This window comes from Paraphaeosphaeria sporulosa (assembly GCF_001642045.1).
Source record: "Paraphaeosphaeria sporulosa strain AP3s5-JAC2a unplaced genomic scaffold CC84scaffold_5, whole genome shotgun sequence".
Lineage (NCBI taxonomy): Eukaryota > Fungi > Ascomycota > Dothideomycetes > Pleosporales > Didymosphaeriaceae > Paraphaeosphaeria > Paraphaeosphaeria sporulosa.
The window spans coordinates 3,094,616-3,111,678 of record NW_017253364.1 but is presented as its reverse complement, the minus strand read 5'-3'; the positions used below and the strand labels follow the sequence as shown (position 1 = coordinate 3,111,678).

General features: G+C 49.0%; 6 protein-coding genes across 6 annotated transcripts in view; 1 reads left to right on the top strand and 5 right to left on the bottom strand.

The window, feature by feature from the left end:
• CC84DRAFT_1146785 (HET-domain-containing protein) overlaps positions 1–2,570 on the bottom strand; it is a gene marked incomplete at its 3' end in the record, with an annotated part of 3,832 nt that extends 1,262 nt beyond the window's left edge. Inside the window, exons 1-3 of the mRNA XM_018176568.1 lie at positions 1,459–2,570; positions 775–1,407; positions 7–727 (exon numbers count right to left, since the gene is read on the bottom strand). Of these exons, the coding sequence (XP_018036912.1) occupies positions 7–727; positions 775–1,407; positions 1,459–2,206 (2,102 nt within the window). The 5' untranslated portion in view covers positions 2,207–2,570. The remainder of the gene's footprint in view (positions 1–6; positions 728–774; positions 1,408–1,458) is intronic.
• Positions 2,571–3,457: 887 nt separating this feature from the next.
• CC84DRAFT_1246155 (uncharacterized protein) lies at positions 3,458–4,217 on the bottom strand. Its single transcript, XM_018184189.1, has 3 exons — positions 4,096–4,217; positions 3,928–4,042; positions 3,458–3,837 (listed from the first exon to the last, which is right to left on the bottom strand). The coding sequence occupies exons 1-3, from the start codon at positions 4,160–4,162 to the stop codon at positions 3,582–3,584; spliced, it is 438 nt and encodes a 145-aa protein (XP_018036911.1). The 5' UTR covers positions 4,163–4,217; the 3' UTR covers positions 3,458–3,581.
• A 787-nt stretch (positions 4,218–5,004) lies between these two features.
• On the top strand, positions 5,005–7,810 carry CC84DRAFT_786472 (SNF-domain-containing protein). The gene is made up of 9 exons (XM_018187379.1): positions 5,005–5,415; positions 5,464–5,496; positions 5,549–5,776; positions 5,831–6,181; positions 6,244–6,431; positions 6,489–6,723; positions 6,774–7,160; positions 7,211–7,390; positions 7,494–7,810. Exons 1-9 carry the CDS (start codon positions 5,233–5,235, stop codon positions 7,722–7,724), a joined length of 2,016 nt encoding a protein of 671 aa, XP_018036910.1. The 5' UTR covers positions 5,005–5,232; the 3' UTR covers positions 7,725–7,810.
• A 1,289-nt stretch (positions 7,811–9,099) lies between these two features.
• CC84DRAFT_1164794 (uncharacterized protein) lies at positions 9,100–10,711 on the bottom strand. The gene is made up of 4 exons (XM_018178564.1): positions 10,128–10,711; positions 9,744–10,079; positions 9,623–9,690; positions 9,100–9,570 (listed from the first exon to the last, which is right to left on the bottom strand). The coding sequence occupies exons 1-4, from the start codon at positions 10,233–10,235 to the stop codon at positions 9,198–9,200; spliced, it is 885 nt and encodes a 294-aa protein (XP_018036909.1). The 5' UTR covers positions 10,236–10,711; the 3' UTR covers positions 9,100–9,197.
• Positions 10,712–11,660: 949 nt separating this feature from the next.
• On the bottom strand, positions 11,661–12,129 carry CC84DRAFT_1259714 (uncharacterized protein; the record flags this gene model as incomplete). The annotated part of the gene is made up of 3 exons (XM_018184934.1): positions 11,907–12,129; positions 11,790–11,846; positions 11,661–11,740 (listed from the first exon to the last, which is right to left on the bottom strand). Exons 1-3 carry the CDS (start codon positions 11,983–11,985, stop codon positions 11,661–11,663), a joined length of 216 nt encoding a protein of 71 aa, XP_018036908.1. The 5' UTR covers positions 11,986–12,129.
• Positions 12,130–14,462: 2,333 nt separating this feature from the next.
• On the bottom strand, positions 14,463–15,433 carry CC84DRAFT_1164793 (uncharacterized protein). The gene has a single exon (XM_018178563.1). The coding sequence runs from the start codon at positions 14,931–14,933 to the stop codon at positions 14,697–14,699; it is 237 nt and encodes a 78-aa protein (XP_018036907.1). The 5' UTR covers positions 14,934–15,433; the 3' UTR covers positions 14,463–14,696.
• Between the last annotated feature and the right edge of the window lie 1,630 nt (positions 15,434–17,063).

The window sequence follows — 17,063 nt, the reverse complement described above, 5'->3', positions numbered from 1 at the left end:
ATGTACATAGCTTCTGCCTCTGCTAGCTTGCCTTGGTCGGCGTAGAGCAAGCCTAGGTTGTATAGTGCCCACTCCATTCCCACAATATCTATTGTGCCGTTCGTAATGGAATGTTCATGTTGTGCAGCATGTTGAAGGAGCCGCTGCTGAAGGAGCCACCACTGATCTATATCCGTGCTAGGAACTTCAGATGCCACACAAACCAGAGCTAACCTTGCGAGATCATCGTCCCACCCATCATTCAATACAGATATTGTCCATGAGTGTACACAGCTATGCACACCATACCCCGCCGACCCAGACAATTGTCCAAGTGAAGGCTCTGGATGAACCAGACCGTATTCGCATAGCAGTCGAACCGCCTCAGTAAAGCTCAATTCGTCCTCGGTAAGCTTCTGTATCCACTCGTCGTCTGCAGAGTATGCGTGTCGAAGAAGTCCAAACCACACGTCTTGCTTATCAAGATATGCCCACAGCTTAAGCAATTGGGCTGATGCCGCATTCTGTTTTTGTACTCGATCAAAGGTGACCTGCCATGTTGTGTATAGCGAGCGGTCTTGGTACGAATCTAACTGTGGGCTCGTCCTCTGGAGCTTTAACCAGGATGCCTCGTATAACCGAAGATATTCCGCGAAGCTAATCGTCACGTGCTCTAAGTAAGCCCCAGCTGTGGAGAGAGCAAGTGGTAGGCCGTCTAGCTTCATAACAAGCGCTTTTGCATCGAGATCTGCCTTCTCAGCTCTATTAAATCCATATGTTACCTAGTTAACATACCGTCTTCGATGTCTCCTCTTCCAGACATGTTCGATAAGATCTTGAGCCCGTCCTCAAGACCTGTCAACTTTTGAACATGAATACGCCGCCCCTGCGTAACACTAGCTAACCGCGTCGTGATGATCACTGAGCCCTGGTCGCTCTCTGGTAGATAATGACGCACATCCACTGTTGAGCGGTCGGAATAGCTAGCGGTTCGGGGGTTGTCGTAGTTGTCATAAACCATCAGCCAACGTGTATTGTCCTGGAGATTGAGCCAGGCCTTGACTGCACTAACCACGCGGTTGAGGTCTCCTTCCAAGTCGACGTTACAGAGCACCTCAGTCAAAGGGTGACGTGTGAGAATTTGTCGAGCGATATCGCAAAAGCTAAGCCGGAGAGAGTCTTCATCGTTTGCATTTAGCCAGAATATTGCTGTGTATTTCTCTTTATGCTTTCTGATGTATTTGATCGCTAGCTGGGTTTTTCCAATCCCTCCGAGTCCGTGCAGAACTACCGCTGCTCGGCTAGTATGACCATGACCATAAAGCTGCTCATGCATTTGAGACAGCTCCTCCTCTCTGGCCACAAATTGCGCAGCTTCAGGGATCGAAGCGAGGTTCAGCGCGACGGCATATTGGTCGAAATCGACACCTGTGCTAATTAGTCTATTGCATCAAGTAGCCCATCTAGGGAGACCTCTACCCTTATACAGCTTGTGGATCTCTTCCTCCAGGCGTCGGAATGCATGGGCCTTTCCCTCTCCGTAATTGGGCAACATAGAGACTTCGAAGACGCCAATCAAACAGTAAGCTTCATCCTCTTCAATCGTAGTATTACGGCACTCTGCCCAGGATCTGCGCTCTTTGATATTGAAACTCGACAGTGCACTACCTCGAAGAGCATTCTTTGCGATACCAGTGATATTCTGTATCTCTGACTCGAGGAACAGTTTACTACCAAGTCGTTCACCCTCTGAGCTAAAGAAGTCAACCAGCCTTGGTGCAACGAGCTCTTGAAGCGTCCAGCCTCGAGTGAACCAACGACTTGTCCTGAGAGCCTCTTTCCAGGACCCTTCGCCGTTTACTCCGTCGGGTTTGGAGACATCGGACAGATAGACATAGCAGCGCGCGGCGTTCTGATACCACCGAAACATAGAGTTAATCGCCGCGCCAAGTTCGACCGCATTCTTCTTGTCAATGCAGCAAGTGTCTATCCAGAAGTACTGCAGTCCATCAGCTGCGGCCTGCTTTGCACAGAACTGTATCTTGTTCCACCCAGCCTTGCTAACAGTCTTGCCCATGTCTACGCTGTCCTCCATATCTTGGAAGTTGACCTCCCCCTTTCCCCAAGTATGCGAGAGTATTGCGTACGCAGGAACATCGCTGCTGGTCGTTTCGCGGAAGACGATGGCTCCGTCCGGTTTACGCTCCAAGAGGCGTAAGAAAGCCATAGCAACGCATCGGGCGCGATCTCATGGCACGCGCGATACGTGTCTCGTCCGGTTCGTCCGATTCGTTCGATTCGTTGGTTATATTGGCGCAAGGTGTTCGGAAGTCGACAAGATGGAAGAAGGCGTCGAAGGATGAAAGGTGATCAGGCGGCACAGTAGTGGTTGTATGCGCTGCCCACCAGTCCGCATCGTGGCGCAGGCTGACCAGTGAGGCGACGCTCATGTCGCGTCCACGTCATTGGGAGCCTTTGCTGCAGCATCGAACCCCGATGCGGACTATCCTGTACAGGAGTAAAACAACGGAAGTGCAAGATGGCTAAGTTGTTAGGTGAACCAGCGGCGGACTTGGCTTGCCCTGCTGGTGTGGCTTGTGTCATCTAGTCCCGTGACCGGTGGCTAGTGTTTTTGTTCCCATAGAATACTGAGTAAGCTTGATGTAGATTCCGCGCTAAGAAGCCATAAGGCTTCCTCTCACGGAGAAACTTTTAGGACTCATATTACTACAGTTCGGAAAGCATAAGATATCTTGAGAGCATTCCGTGATGATGCTACAACAGCTAAAAGACTCCGAAAGGGATTAATATAGCTCCTATCGCAGAATAGCAGGGGTGAGAAATCAATGCTGCTATAGACGGATACAGGTAATAATCAATCGCACGATCATGGTGTTGTATTTTTAGGTTCCAAGTCGATAACTAGGGATAAACCTATGGACTATGCTCATGGTTTGAACATAGTTTTGAGAGACTGTAGGGTGAATGATGAATTGTTGTTGTAAATTTCCCATGTCTGCACCGGGGGTTTTCCGTCACACAGAGGGGGACGTTATATCGTGTTGAAAACCAATGCAAGTCCTTTATTGGTACTCCGAACCAAAGACGAAAGTCCTCACACATTGTCGATAGCACAAACTTCACTCGTGATGACATTCGAGATAAAGCAGTCTCGCAAATTTACATGGCTCACTGACCTCCCCGCTCATAACGAATCGTTGAGTTCAGGCTGTTTCTGTGAGTCCTAATCTTCTGCTACTTCCCTCAAGTAATATAGCGGTATATCAATTTTTCCGCGACCGAGAGAATCCCACAAGAGAGGTATTTGCGACGCACTGAAACAGAAGAGCAGTCCGGAATTTCGCACAGCTGTGAAATAATCATGTTCGAGAAGCTGTGACCAACAGTCTCAATCAAAAACGACTCATAGGTGGACCCATAGCTGACCAATAGTAATGAAAACGATCAAGACGTAGCGTCCCCGACAAGACAACAGAATCATTCTCTCGCCGTACTATGAGTCAAGTCTTGAATGATGACGGCGTGGAAAAAGTAGCTACAGTACTACGTGACAGTTCCGACTTGATATTTCCCCAGACGGCTTACACCGCTGAATCCTGCTCAGCGAATGTCCTTGCCAACGCATCAATGCTTTCCACAATTCGCTTGAAGTCATCTTTCTGCTCGCTCGCAAGCTCATTAACAGCACCTGCCGCCGAATCTTCATCTCCGTTACTCCACTGAAGCTCAAATGTATTGAAGTCCACCTTTGTATCCAGACCGAAAATGTCTTTTGAAGCGTGCGACGGCAAGCCTCGTAGCTGGCTAACAAGAGACAAGAGCTCTTGGACATCGTCGCTGCAGAGCGGCTGTCAGTATGCGAGAGCAAGAGGGAGCCAACAACCCGTAGGTCTACCCGATCGACAGATCGAGCAGCTGGAGAGTTACGCAGGAACATCGCCTGTCTTCTCTGATGAGCTTCCACTGCCGCTGTGCTCGGTACGTTGGATGATTGCGCTTCGGTTGTGCTCGCCGATGACTTCGATCTGATGGGTAGTTGTGCCTGTTACAACTTCCTTAGTTTGTGTTTGCCATGATCTGAAGTATTTATCCTACCCGAGAAAGTCTTGGAGAGGACGACCTGGAATTCACCAGATGGCGGTGGTGCTACTTGATGAGGCATTGCTGGGAACTGTGTATTTGCTGGTCTTGAGAGGTGGAGAAGCGTTTAAATGTTAAGAATCTAGCATGGAGGATATTGTTTCAATGGAGAGTGTGTGAATTGCGGCCATTGGAGATTGTGGCTATGTATACACTACAAGTAGCCTTCATGATGTCAACGTAAAATCATTGGGCGGGGCTTCGCACACGACCGTTAGGCTACCCAATACCTATGGAATATGTATATCAGAAAGCTTCATGCACGAGTCGAAAAATTTCAAGCGAGCCGAACGATTCAATATCTTCTACTGTTCGAGGGTGGAAAGTTGTTGACGGTGCATGTACCCTAGGCCAGAAGCAGCTAGCCTGAGCAAGACCTAGTTTCAGAACCTCGCCGCACTGTCTGCAACGTCATCACACGACCTCTACGACACCATGCTCCAGGAACGAAAAAAGGTATGCTGGCGCGGCGGAAGTACGCCATAAGCGCGTGAGAAACCTGCGGCGGGAGGCCAAGATATACCCAGCTTCGTCAAGTCGGAAAAGCGGCTGGTTGAGCGACTAAGAGCGCGTGCTCCACATGGGTCCGGAAAGCCAAGATCAACAATGATTCGCAGGCAACACGCTCGCTCCATCTTTTGACGTACGCCAGGAGCTCTGGTCGTGTGTTACGGGGCGGACCTTGGCGTGAACGACTTGAGTTCCGACCTTCGCCATGCCATCACGACATCTGGGCAAGGTCAAGCCTCTTCCAAGAGGTGCAAAGTGACATCCATAGAGATAATGTGGTGACGCGAAGAAGCTAGGCTTACCGTTCCAATGGTACAGCGTTATCTGAAAGCCGTCGAAGCCACAAGTCGCGTTCCCTCCAATTCTAGGGCAAACAGGAGCCAAGATCCAAAATCAAACGACCGCAAAAGAAATGCGTTCGTGCGGCCGTAGGAGTCCGAGTGCTTGGCAACAGGCAAGATCCCAGTGGCTGATCTTCTTCGAGATACAAAACTGGACAACAAGCAGCCATCGGCAGGCCTAACGCCCGCTCAAAGGTCCTTCTGTATTCTCAACTTTCCACCACCGGTGGCCTGTTACGAAATGGTGTTCCGACACCTAAAAAAAGTGGGCGCTGTACTTGCTCCACCCCCGCCGACCTCAGACGATGGCCGCGATCAATGGCCTTCTAGAGCCGCCTTTCTTTTGGCTGCTATGGGTGGCTGCGCAGGTCAGGGTAACCTATTACGGTATCCATCAGTAGTGTACAACAATTACGGTCTCCAGGCAAGCGGTCCGGTCACCATTGCCCCAGGGTCGAGCTAATATCTTCAGTGGTTCATACCTTATTTATTGGCTGTATTTTTGGTACAATTACTCAAATTATTTGAACTCGACAAGTTGACTAAACATTAACCAGATCGCAATACCATCCCTGATTTTGGAGGTATCGATTGGACAAGCCTATCGTGGCGGTACTGTCATCGCGTTCAACAACATTAATCGCCACTTGAAAGGAGTAGGCCTTGGGCCTGTCCTTGTCAGCTTTGTTGTGGTGCAGTACTTCACGGTCAACCTAGCCTGGATCATGAGCTATTTCCGTCACAGCTTCACAAGCCCACTACCCTGGGCAGGTCGACTCGAAGAAGTACTTTGACACCCAGTGTATAGACATTATATGTCGTGGCTAATGGAACGATAGTTCTATTGGACAGACGTCCTTTCAGTCGGTAATATAACGGAAGGCAGCCTGAGCGCTAGCGGTGACTTAGTCGTATCTTATACAAGCTTTCCGCACGTAAAGATCGTCGGGGAGACTCTGGGATGGTCCGTGTTTGTTTGGTTCCTCATTTGGCTTTCCATCTTCCGCGGAGTTGGCATGACTGGCCGTGTTGTGTACTTCACAATGGGCCTACCTATCGTCACCACAATCATCTTTGTTGGCAGAGCACTATCGCTTGAGAATGCCGGTGAAGGCGTCGCCCTCCTTTGGACGAATTTTCGAGTCGATCAATTGGCTACCGGGACTGTATGGCAGACCGCTGTCGGACAGGTAAGTGTCAATTTTTCGAGCAGCGTACACAGCATGTTAGTACTTGTCACTAATCTGATTAGGTGTTTTTCTCGACTGGGATTGGTTTTGGCTATTTCACCAGCTACGCCAGCTATAACCAAAAGCACGCTAACGCAGTGATGGATGCGATCCTCATATGTGGCAGCAACGTGCTATTTGAAAATTTTGCAGCATTTTCAGTCTTCGGAGTTGTCGGCTATCTGCGACGGTGGCCGGAAGACGGCGTTCGGTACGTACATTGCTCTAGGGGCGTGGCTGAAGTTGAGTATGCTGAGTGATGGTCTAGGCTCGGTGCGTTTGTCGTAGGGTTCCTAACCCTACCTGAAGCCGTGCTCCAGATGCCAGGCGCCAATTTCTGGGCAGTCTTGTTGTTTTTCACTCTCATAGTTCTGGGATTCAGCTCTGCGTTTGTCATGCTGGACGTGGTCGTCACATTGATCTGTGACTCTGGCATGACCAAGCTTTCACGGCCCTGGGTAGTCACCATACTTACTGTGCTATCATTTCTCATGTGCATTCCGGTAAGTTTACTACATAGAGTGCTACCAACATCATCTGACAGCAATTGTAGTACTGCACTGAGTTTGGCTACTACCTACTGGATGGAGTGGATCGCTGGGTCAACAACGTTGCTCTCATCTTCGTGGTCTGGACCGAGGTGTCCAGCTCGACCACGGTATACCGATGGTCTGATGTCGTTGAGCAAACTGGCCTCCCTGCATTTGCCATCTACAACTTCGGCTTCTTCGGAGGTCAAGTTTTTGGTATAATTTTAGCGCACGGCGTTAAAAGCCCTGGAGCTGGGGCGTGTGCGGGAGTTGGTCTGTATGTTCTTTGTGCAATTATTGCAGTCACCGTTGCACGTCGGCCAGATGTTGCGGCTCCTCGGTTTACCAGATGGGATATCTGGAACTTGAACGCTGCTGTCAGAAAGTTCTGGTACCTCGCATTTTACTCTGTGAGCTAACATATTCACATGCCGAGACCCAATCGCTTACAACACTACAGGGCAATCAGATCCGCCGGGACCTCAATCTTATCGTTGGAGTTGGGAAGAATTGGAAGATTCCTTCGTTCCTGCCTATCCTCCTTCGCTACATTAGCGGCCCAGTCCTCGCAATAATCTTCTCATTTGCTTACCCTGAGTTTCATACTCTGAGGTATGACCCTATGATGATAACTGGATTTGTAAGTAACACCACAGTACGGAGCCACTTTACTCTAGCCATGACCGTTAGGGTGAAACTTTTCGAATGTCCTGATTTGGCTAACTTCATACCTGCGTACACAGATCATTGCGCATCTCACAATGCTAGCTATCATCCTTGGGTATGCAATTCCGAGATATTATGATGCACTGATCCCTGTTGAACGGCGTGGGGAGGGCACGGAGTCGACGATGGCGATGGAGACCAAGGGTGAACTTGGCGGGAGGCCGATCGCCAACATGGCAGAGAGGGGCGAAGCACTGCCTGAATACGAAAGCGATGAGGACAGGGCAAGAGCGAAAGTGGCAAAATAGTCATCCTGATGCCAGCTTTGGCCGGAAAGGAAGCATGGAATATTCGGAGGTACGGTCCGTTGATCAATTTGCCAGTGCGGTACTCCCGGTCTGCATTACAGTGGGAAGGTACTCAACGCTCAATCATCGTCGAGACGGCGTAAGACGAGATCAGTCCCAACGCCAAATTATATGGGCAGAAAACTCATGAGAGATCCTCACCATGTGCAGCGATGCGACCGAGCTATTCGAACTTTTGATGAACCACAGTTAGCCACGCCACCTCTTCCGCAAGATCTTCATCTTCGATTTCTTCCTCTTCATACTCCCAATATTCTTCTTCGCTTTCGGGTCCCGTCGGTACCGCTCGGTCTTCTCTTCCGATTCATCAGCCTCATTGTCGTCCCATACCCAGCCCTTACCGAGCCTTCCTGGTCCGGACAGCAGCACCTCGTCTTGTTCTTCCACGCCCATCCAGATTTTCCACTCGGGCGTCAGTTTCTGGAAACTCAGACTCTTTCAGAATGTATACCGCAGACGCTATTCTTCGCTCAGGTACTCTAAAGGGATGACGACTTCTTCCAGGTCACTCATCATCGCTTTGATATTGGTGAGGTACATCGAATCACATTTCATCCAGGGTGCGGTCCCACTCGGATTGAACTAAAGATGAGTGCGTCCTGGGTGTCTACACTATCTTCACCCCGCCCCATACCGTTTTTGCTCTGCCCATGCACGCCGGGATCAGTGGTAGATCTTTTGGTGCAGCTGAGGCCTGCCTAACTGAGTCGGGAGAAGTCGAACATGCAATCAGTTTCGCAGGATTTAAGGTAGCTAGGACCTTTCGAGTAGTCAAGGTGTCAAGCAGACGCATCAAATCGTTGTCGGTCCACCGGAAAGATGCTTTCGTTGTACAGAGTGTCCTCCCAACTTTGAGTTTACTCATGGACATTTTGATCAATCCCATTAAAGCATCTCTTAACTGCTCTGGCTCGCGCTTGTCGAGGTATAATAATAAAAAATTGGCATCGTATGGAGCACTCACTGACCATACCATAGTTAGACTGACCTCGCAGGCCCACCTCTGACCGATCAGGTATCTTGAACCTTCGCCAGGAGCTTCAACTGACTGGGACAGGCAATGCTGGCTATTTTCGCCACACTCAGCGTTAAAACATGCAACTTGATCGCATTTCACGGGATGAAAAATCAGGCCCACAGTAAAAACAAAGGTAGAATACCAACGTATAAGGACATTTGTGAAGACGATATCAACTGTGAAAACCAACGAGACGCCGGCACAACCTAAAGTACTTGCACTGAGACGTTGTATTGAGCTTCGTTTTCAGTAAGATTTCTATAGTGTATATGCGAGAATGATGAAGAGATCTATCAGGTATCATGCTACTCCGAATGGTAATGCAAATCAATAACACTTCAACCGTCTGTCCGCAATGTTGCAATCTCGAACGTCCTGCGTGCGCTACCGAGTACCTACACAGAGTCTGCTCTGCTGGAGTGCACTGTAACACCCGATTGCTTGACGATGTAGCCACTGCCCTTCTCTGAAACTGCGGAATCGAACTGGAGCAACGACGGCGACTTCGGCGCGTCCATTGATGACGTCTGAGACTTGCTGCCAATAGAAAGGAAGCTCTGCAGACTGCGTATAGTACTGCTGACGAATGGTACCTTGACAAGCGCACGAAGTGTAGGAAGACAGCAAGCGAGGAGAGCGGTGGTGAGTTCAATGAGACCCCAGAAAAGTTCGGCTGTAAGATTAAGCTCTTCGTCGAATTCTGGGTCAACGCCGACATGTTGGATCCAGACAGATACGGCCAGTCGTACTCCAGACGCAGCAATTGATCTAAATTATCCAGGTAAGCCTTTAACAATCAATTGTATGGGCGAGCGCTTACATTGATCCTACTGCAAATATAGCCATGACCGCTAGGCGCTGGCCGATTGGTAGATGAAGCTTCCAGATCTATCGCGGATCAGCACTCATGTTTTCGCAAGGGCCCTCTTTTTGCTGCTTACCAAAGGAATCGGGATTAGAGCGATCAAACAATCCATGAGGAAATCTGTGATGGCAAAGGAGTATCCCAGCATGAGCGTGTCCACACAAACTGCTGTGGAATAGTCGAAGTCGTAGAACGGCCTGCGTTCAAACGAGTGACTGCCGCATTGGAAGAGCTTGGCAAATGTATATCCAAGCGTCCATAGAACGACAAGGGTTGCCATTCCTGAGATGACCAGGTTTCGAGCGTCCCCGAAGCGCTTCTGGACGACGAAGAGACGTCGATAGAAGAGTACGACAGCCAACTTGATGAGGCCAAGGGTTGGTTGCAGAATGTTGAAGAAAGACGACTCCAGCTAATTACATCAGTCTTGTTTTGTGTACTCGTGTTCGTTTTGTCTTACCAAGCGAGTTTCTACAATTACCCAATCTCTTGCGTAGGGGTCCGACCGAGACTCCAGCGTAGAAGCATCTGCTGAAGGGTCTACGATGGGCATAAATCGATAACCCATCGATCCTCTTCGAATGCCTATCTCATGTGAGCACTGTGAAAAGAACGAAGGGTGTCTTGCATACCGTGGAACAAACATGCGGCGCAACCAAAGGTACCAATTATGGCTGGAATCATAAGCCAGTCATCGACCTGTAGTCTCTGACCTAGGCCTCGTCGAGCGTAAAAGCGTAAAAATACGCCTGCCACGTTGAGGAAGAGCAGAAAGCTTAGCACTCCAATGATGGTGGGAACTGAGGGTGCGTGGATAATCATGTTTGCGACAGAGTGTGTACCAAGAATCGACTAGGGGTATCAGATAGAGAGTGACTGAGACCACTGCTTCAGTGTAACAAGGCAAGGTTGTCTGAACCAGAAGATTGGGAGTGATAAAGCCGATCTTCTCCTTATATCATACCATAGCTCGTGTATCGTCCCAGTATTCCAAACGTAGGAGTGCTTCGCCCCCGCCACGGAACCTTTCTGAGTACACGCTCATGCACAACACAGGATTGGCCAATCTCCGCCCACCTTTGTTGTCCGCCATCCCGGCCGGCCACGCTGCAAAGATTCCCAAATCTGGAGCAGATGGGCTTGGGTTGAGGACGGCGCTTAGGCAAGATACTAAGCTAATACGTGTGGGGCTATGTCAGATTTTGGAGCCCGACAGAGAGCGCACTGGAAGATGCCGGATAACATGCGATGCCATGCGGATGAGCTATGGCCTGCTGACCGCTCCCATCTTGTCGCCCCCGGTATCTTAGGTACATTCGCATCCTACGTCCGAACCAGTGCCCGACCCCAGGTGCCAAGATAGTTAATAAATCGGACTGGTGCTTAGTTCTCATGCTTGTCGACGAGCCTACTTGCCAAGCTGGTTGAACGGATGATTAGCCTGTCCTCGCAACCCTTTTACCCCTGCCAAAGCCAATGCCTGCAACCCCGCGTACTGGTTTTAGACCACCAGAAAGGCTTACATGCCAGAATCGTATGCATCACCTCTTGAAGTACAGAGGGTTCCAGCGAAGCATATGTGACTTGCAAAGATTATGCGCGTGCAGAGACGATTCTTTTTGGGTAAGATGCCTGTAATACATTCCGACCTTGGCAATACGGGCCAGGCCATCGCGAGCACAGCATTTTGTGCGCCCCACATTCAGCCCGGCTACAAGGCTTTTTTCCATAGGAACGCAGTTGAAGCCTGGATTTAATGCGACCTAGTGATATTGCGTGCTAAGTTGTCTTTGTACTATCGGATTCAAATCACTGCTCCGCGATAACATCTGGACATCACCACAATTGAAACAGGCAATGGACGAGTAAAAATATACCATGTTTTTGATCTTCAGTAATATAGTTCCAAGAAGACACTGTGGTTTAATGCTATGCATTATCATAGTTACGACTCTACCCTAGCTCACACATTATCTCGTGTGTGTAGTGTACTTTAGTTCTTCTTAAAACCATAGCATGGAGCGGCAATCTGGAAGATATCGAAGCTCCCAATGATGACGTCGTACTTGCTTCCTTAAAACTTTGAGCGAATGCTCGATTATTCTGTTTTCGCAATACATACTCTTCAGAACCTTATCTCCTTCATCGCATTCTCTTGGGACGCTGACCTCCACAAGTCCTGTTGTCACGAAATCAGTACAGCTTTCCTCTCTTTTTTTATGACTGAGATCGAACGTACTTGGACTTGCTACTGGAAACGCTTTCGCGAACATCGCCAGAGCGAAGAAAATACCAAGTGTGGTGAAGAATCGGTGCATAGTGGCTTCTGAAAGATGCGCAGTTGCAAGACGACTGAAGTGTATGCTATTGTGAAGGCACTGAGCTATCGATGCAGTTAATCGTTGAGATACAGCCCAGTAAAGAGTCAAATGGATGGGACAGAGTAACTGGGGCCAAGAACGCCACGCTTAAATGAGATCGGCTGCTTTGGGTACATGCTCCATATGATCCTGCAAGTTGCGCATCTAAGCGAGATCCCGCATCTAAACGAACTTGCAAGTCCACAAGGCTGAAAACATCATCTACAAACATCAGCTTACATGCAGCAGGGCTCCTTAGCGTCACTGCGTATGTGAGGCAACCCGTAACCCTAGTGACTTGGCCACGCGCCAATATTGCCTGCATATACCTATACAGGGATAACGAGTGGTTGGCAGATGGCAGACACCGGATACCGCATGCCGAAAGCAGCACAGTTGTGCAGTACCTCTCTCAAACGCTCTCGAATTGAAGCGAAATTCTAGCGACACCACGATGCGTACCGCAGGTATGATCGAAGAGGAGGAGAAGCTCCTCCCAGAACTCCCGGAAGAGACGTTAGGGAGAGAAAAATTACCAACTTCCAGTGCGCATCGAAGAATACTTTCTATTCTTTTTGCAATATACGTCGTTGCTTTACATGTTGCTCTGCTCGTCTCTTTGCTTCGGCACACTAACATCTCAGTTGTTCCTATGACAAGACGTATGTTTTGTGCGCCGAAAAAATACTACTGTGGTTAATGCATGGCAGTGCAAACACTTCGATCGCACTTGAGAAGCATGACAAGCGATGTGCATGCGACGAGCTTCACGTCCTACACCACATATTCAGGACCGCCTAGCAATGAAAACGCGGTCGCGTGGAAGACACTTCTTCAAGGCAAGTGCCAATCAAGTAAATGGAAATCACTTGATCTAATGCTCATCTGCAGACCTATATTTTAACGCTACGAAGGACGAAGTAATCACAGAAGGTGGAAATGCAGACACAAATATCCAGGTAAAAGGAGGGGGCTATTTAGCAGCTCTGGGTGTTCATCATGAGCTCCATTGCTTAGTGAGTTGCCTTGTCCGAATAACCACGCCGTCTCCCAGCTGATGCTTCGTAGAACAAAATGCGATATTTCCTATATAGCCATAAGACACAACAGACGTGGCTGCAAGAAGATATGGAGTATTGGTATCGGCACCTAGGTAAGCTAGAGATCATTCTTGACGTCTTCAAAGACTAACATGCTCCCAAGATCATTGTGTTGAGGTTTTGAGGCTATCTGTTATGTGTACAGGCGACTTGAGTCTTTATACCTTTACATGGCCGAAGAATAACAATTCAGAATTTTTGGACTTGCATTCGAAGTCACAGCGCACATGCGCAGACTGGAGTCAGATAGAAGACTGGAGTCGCGACAAGCGGACTTCCATGCAAAAGGGTCTTTTGGTGCCAGAGGAAGCGTTTGCGAATTGATGGGAGTTGTTCAGTTCGAAAAATGGCATAAGTAAACCAACTCTTACACTCCTCTATCAAGTTCCATCCATGCCGTATTCTCATACCCTATACGGTTGCGGTTACCAAAAAATGCCGTTCTAGAGGTAGTAGAGACATGTAAATCAATGTATCTAAGTGTATTTCGGAAAGCCTATACTTGGCACTGGGTGCCTAGATGTTAAACTTTGGCTGTGCAGCCTTGGAATAAAACCCTTACACAGGTGCTACCTCTGAGTGGTATGGACGGATAATACATCTAATTGTACTACAGCTTGCAACTCGGCACGACTTAGTTCTGCATGAGTTTTTCATTGATCAGTCCCGCTTCAGCGCTTGTTGAAACATAGAGATGCGTTCATTATGGAATTAAAAAAGATGTTGTTCATCTTGAGCAGCGGTGCAGACAACTTCAAACTGAGATTAGGTGAATGAAAATCACTATGAAAGAGGCTGAACACATGACACGATCAGGATGAACATTATTGTATTGAATGTGGGCTGGTCATCCGACTCTAGGAGTGGCAAGCTATGTCCGTTTTCGCCATCACCTTGTTCACGCTTCATGTTGCTGCTAGATATGTTCAGGGGTATGGGGCGATCCCGACTCCAGCTCCTGGATAAGCATTGCCTCCGCCAGGTGGGCTGTTTTGGTCGCCAGTGAAGCTCATAGACTTGATCCAGCAGTTTGGCAGTGGAGTTGACCCTGGTGGCTGTTAGCAAAGTGGTAAGAGTTGCTTGAGCACTCTGGACATACCAACGACCCTTCCATTACACTGGCAAGCCTCTATCAACGAACGCATGATGTATCCGAGCTGCAAGCAGGGAAATGTCGCTGTGTGTACATAGTCAGTACATGTCTGAAAAGGTGCGGAGCGGATGTTCGGATTGAAACGTACCCTTCCATGCACGATCTGTGTCTCCAAAATGTGTGAAGAACATGCCTGCTTTAGCATGATTGTTGACTTGCACGTATGCCGTGTATCCATCTATGTTCGAATTCTGAGGTCGCTGGATGGTACAGTCCGCATCTCCCCTGTCCTCCAGCCTACACACGGATTAAAATTTAGTGTAAGTCAGAGCAACGTGCAGGTGTCTCGTACCACTGTGCGAGTGCATTCCCCTCACCCACTGTGGGAGCCCAATCAGCGTTACAATAGCTTCGGTCTTCGCTGCACCACCAAGGCCAGTTCTTTAGATCGTCGGGAATCTCTACAAAGGTCTCTATCAGAGAGCGGTCATCAGAAGAGGAGCTTGAGATATACCGTAGAGCGCAGACATATTTTTGTTCTGGACGGTTGTGGATTTGACGCCATTGATAGTCTCGTGACTCGTGACTTCAAAGCGCGCTGGCATGCCTCTCTTGTCGAAGAATGGATGTGGCTCTGAGTATTTGTTTGGTAGTGCCACTGCCTCGAAGGACAGAGCAGCAGCAACCAGCGAGATAGAGAGAGCAAGCTTCATTGTGCGAGAGTTCAGTATGAGAGGATGCTTGACGAGAAACGCTTGTTTGACCGAAGACCGGATGGGTAGTACTATAGACTGCCGTCTTCTTGTAACAACTCCTGCCCCGCGTAAGCAAGCACCTACATCCAGCAAGTTAGTTGTAGAGTTGGCCCCAAGCCTTCACGCAGTGCTCGCTTGCAGATGGCGTCTGCAGACTCTTCTAAGGCATCGGAGGTCTTTGCGTTTTCGGTACGGGGTTGCGGAGCGATTCACCGCATGGAGCACATGTCTCCACAAAAGACTTCGCGTGAGGCGTTCCACCGAAATCCCAGTAGCCGCGTGTACGAGCATCTTCTAAGCTTCCAACACTCCCAGATGTGGCCCAAAACGAGACGGAATCGGATGGCAATAAACATCCCTGGAGGAATGTCTGGAAACATGGAACATTTGATGTATCGCGCAGCATAAGCTTTGCTGCCCCTGTCACTTGGCGCAGAAGCATTCTATTTGAACTGCCTACGTAGCATATTCCCACTATATGTTAGCGCGTAAGCACCGAGATATATGCGCACGGTACACCATCTTCGCGGCATCTGAATTGGTCATCCATGTAGGCTCATGATAGTGCGAAAGTGAGTACAGCTTTAAGGTGCTAATGCACGTGATTTTCTATTGTTTCAATATGGTAATCATCGCTTCAGCTTCTGAGTTCAATCCTGCTCGTAGAAACCATTTTTCAACCTGGCGCAGTCACTCGGACGTCCTCACGAGCACATACACATGCAGACGGATGGATTGCATAGGTAGGTATACTGCTCAAGTAGTATACGAAATTAACCACACAGACAGATAATATGGGTTTGTATGGAATTAGAAGGATCTTAGCGACAATAGAATTTCATCGAACATGCGTGCTGTGTGGCAGGACTGAGTTAACGCGGGCTTATTCTTGGCGAGAAACGCTCAGAGCTAGCTGTTTTCGGTTATAAGCCTTGGCACACCGAGCTCCCCGCGAATATATGCATCGTTCTGCACAATGTAGAGATGAAATATATCGATGCAGTCCGAGCTGCAGAGATGCCACACGGTGGTGGAACGACCAACGCCGGTGAATGTACGGAACGCTCGCCCGATCAAGACTAGCGTACGCCTTTCCCCATTTCAACAAAGTGCAAGAGCTACCCTTGCTGCAGGCTTGGCTTGCACACCTTGATCATACATTAAGATGTTCTGTCAGCCGGTCGACCGCGTGGGGTACGACGCCAGCCGCCGTCTGCTTTGCACTGCCTTGGTGAACGAGCTTGGCAATATCCAGGCAATGTACTGTGTACTGGAACTCTGGAGGCTTCTAGCCCAAGCCCGTCATCCAATGGTACCGAAGGAAGCTCAGTGGAATGCGCACGGGAACACTTTGGGCTCATATTAGGTGAGATGTATCTATGGGAGCCCTCCGCAACCATCAGAGGCTAGACTCTGATGGCCTTGCGCTCGAACATAGGATTCCAGCCCGAATATTACATGCAGAACACTTCCGTATGACCAATCATGAATCGCAACGCAATCGGATTTGACGTTGCTGCCGCAGTATTCCGGTCAACGGAAAGATTGCGGAAATTGTCAATACCATCCGCATATACCGTTTCCAGAACAGAGACCGCTGGGAATCACTTTGATCTTGGTCAGTGAAATCCGGGACAGCCAGGGACACCGACGCTTGCAATGCGGGAGACTCTCGAATTCTCAATTCCCTGATTAGAGTCGCACAGACCTGTGAGGCGTGCACAACTATGTCCGTTTCGCGCTGAACTCACGCCTGAACCATTCTATTGTTCAATCCTACAGATATTATTGTAACCGTTCTATTTCGAAGTCCCTGGGGGTGCTTTGCTCTTGAGGAAAGCAGATGAGCTCATGTCACCTCTACGGAAAGCAAACGTCTGCTAAAGGATTGTCATGTCGTCATTGAGGGATATGCGGGTAACCGCATTCGAACGTTCTGTATAATTTCAGTGGATTGAAAAGTCTTGTGCATGACAATTGTTGTTCGTGCGAAGCCGCGACTACTCTACCTTGAACCGCGTGCTATCTACTAGATCTATTCCCAAGGTTCATGATACGATTGACTCTTCATGGTGCTCATGGCGACAT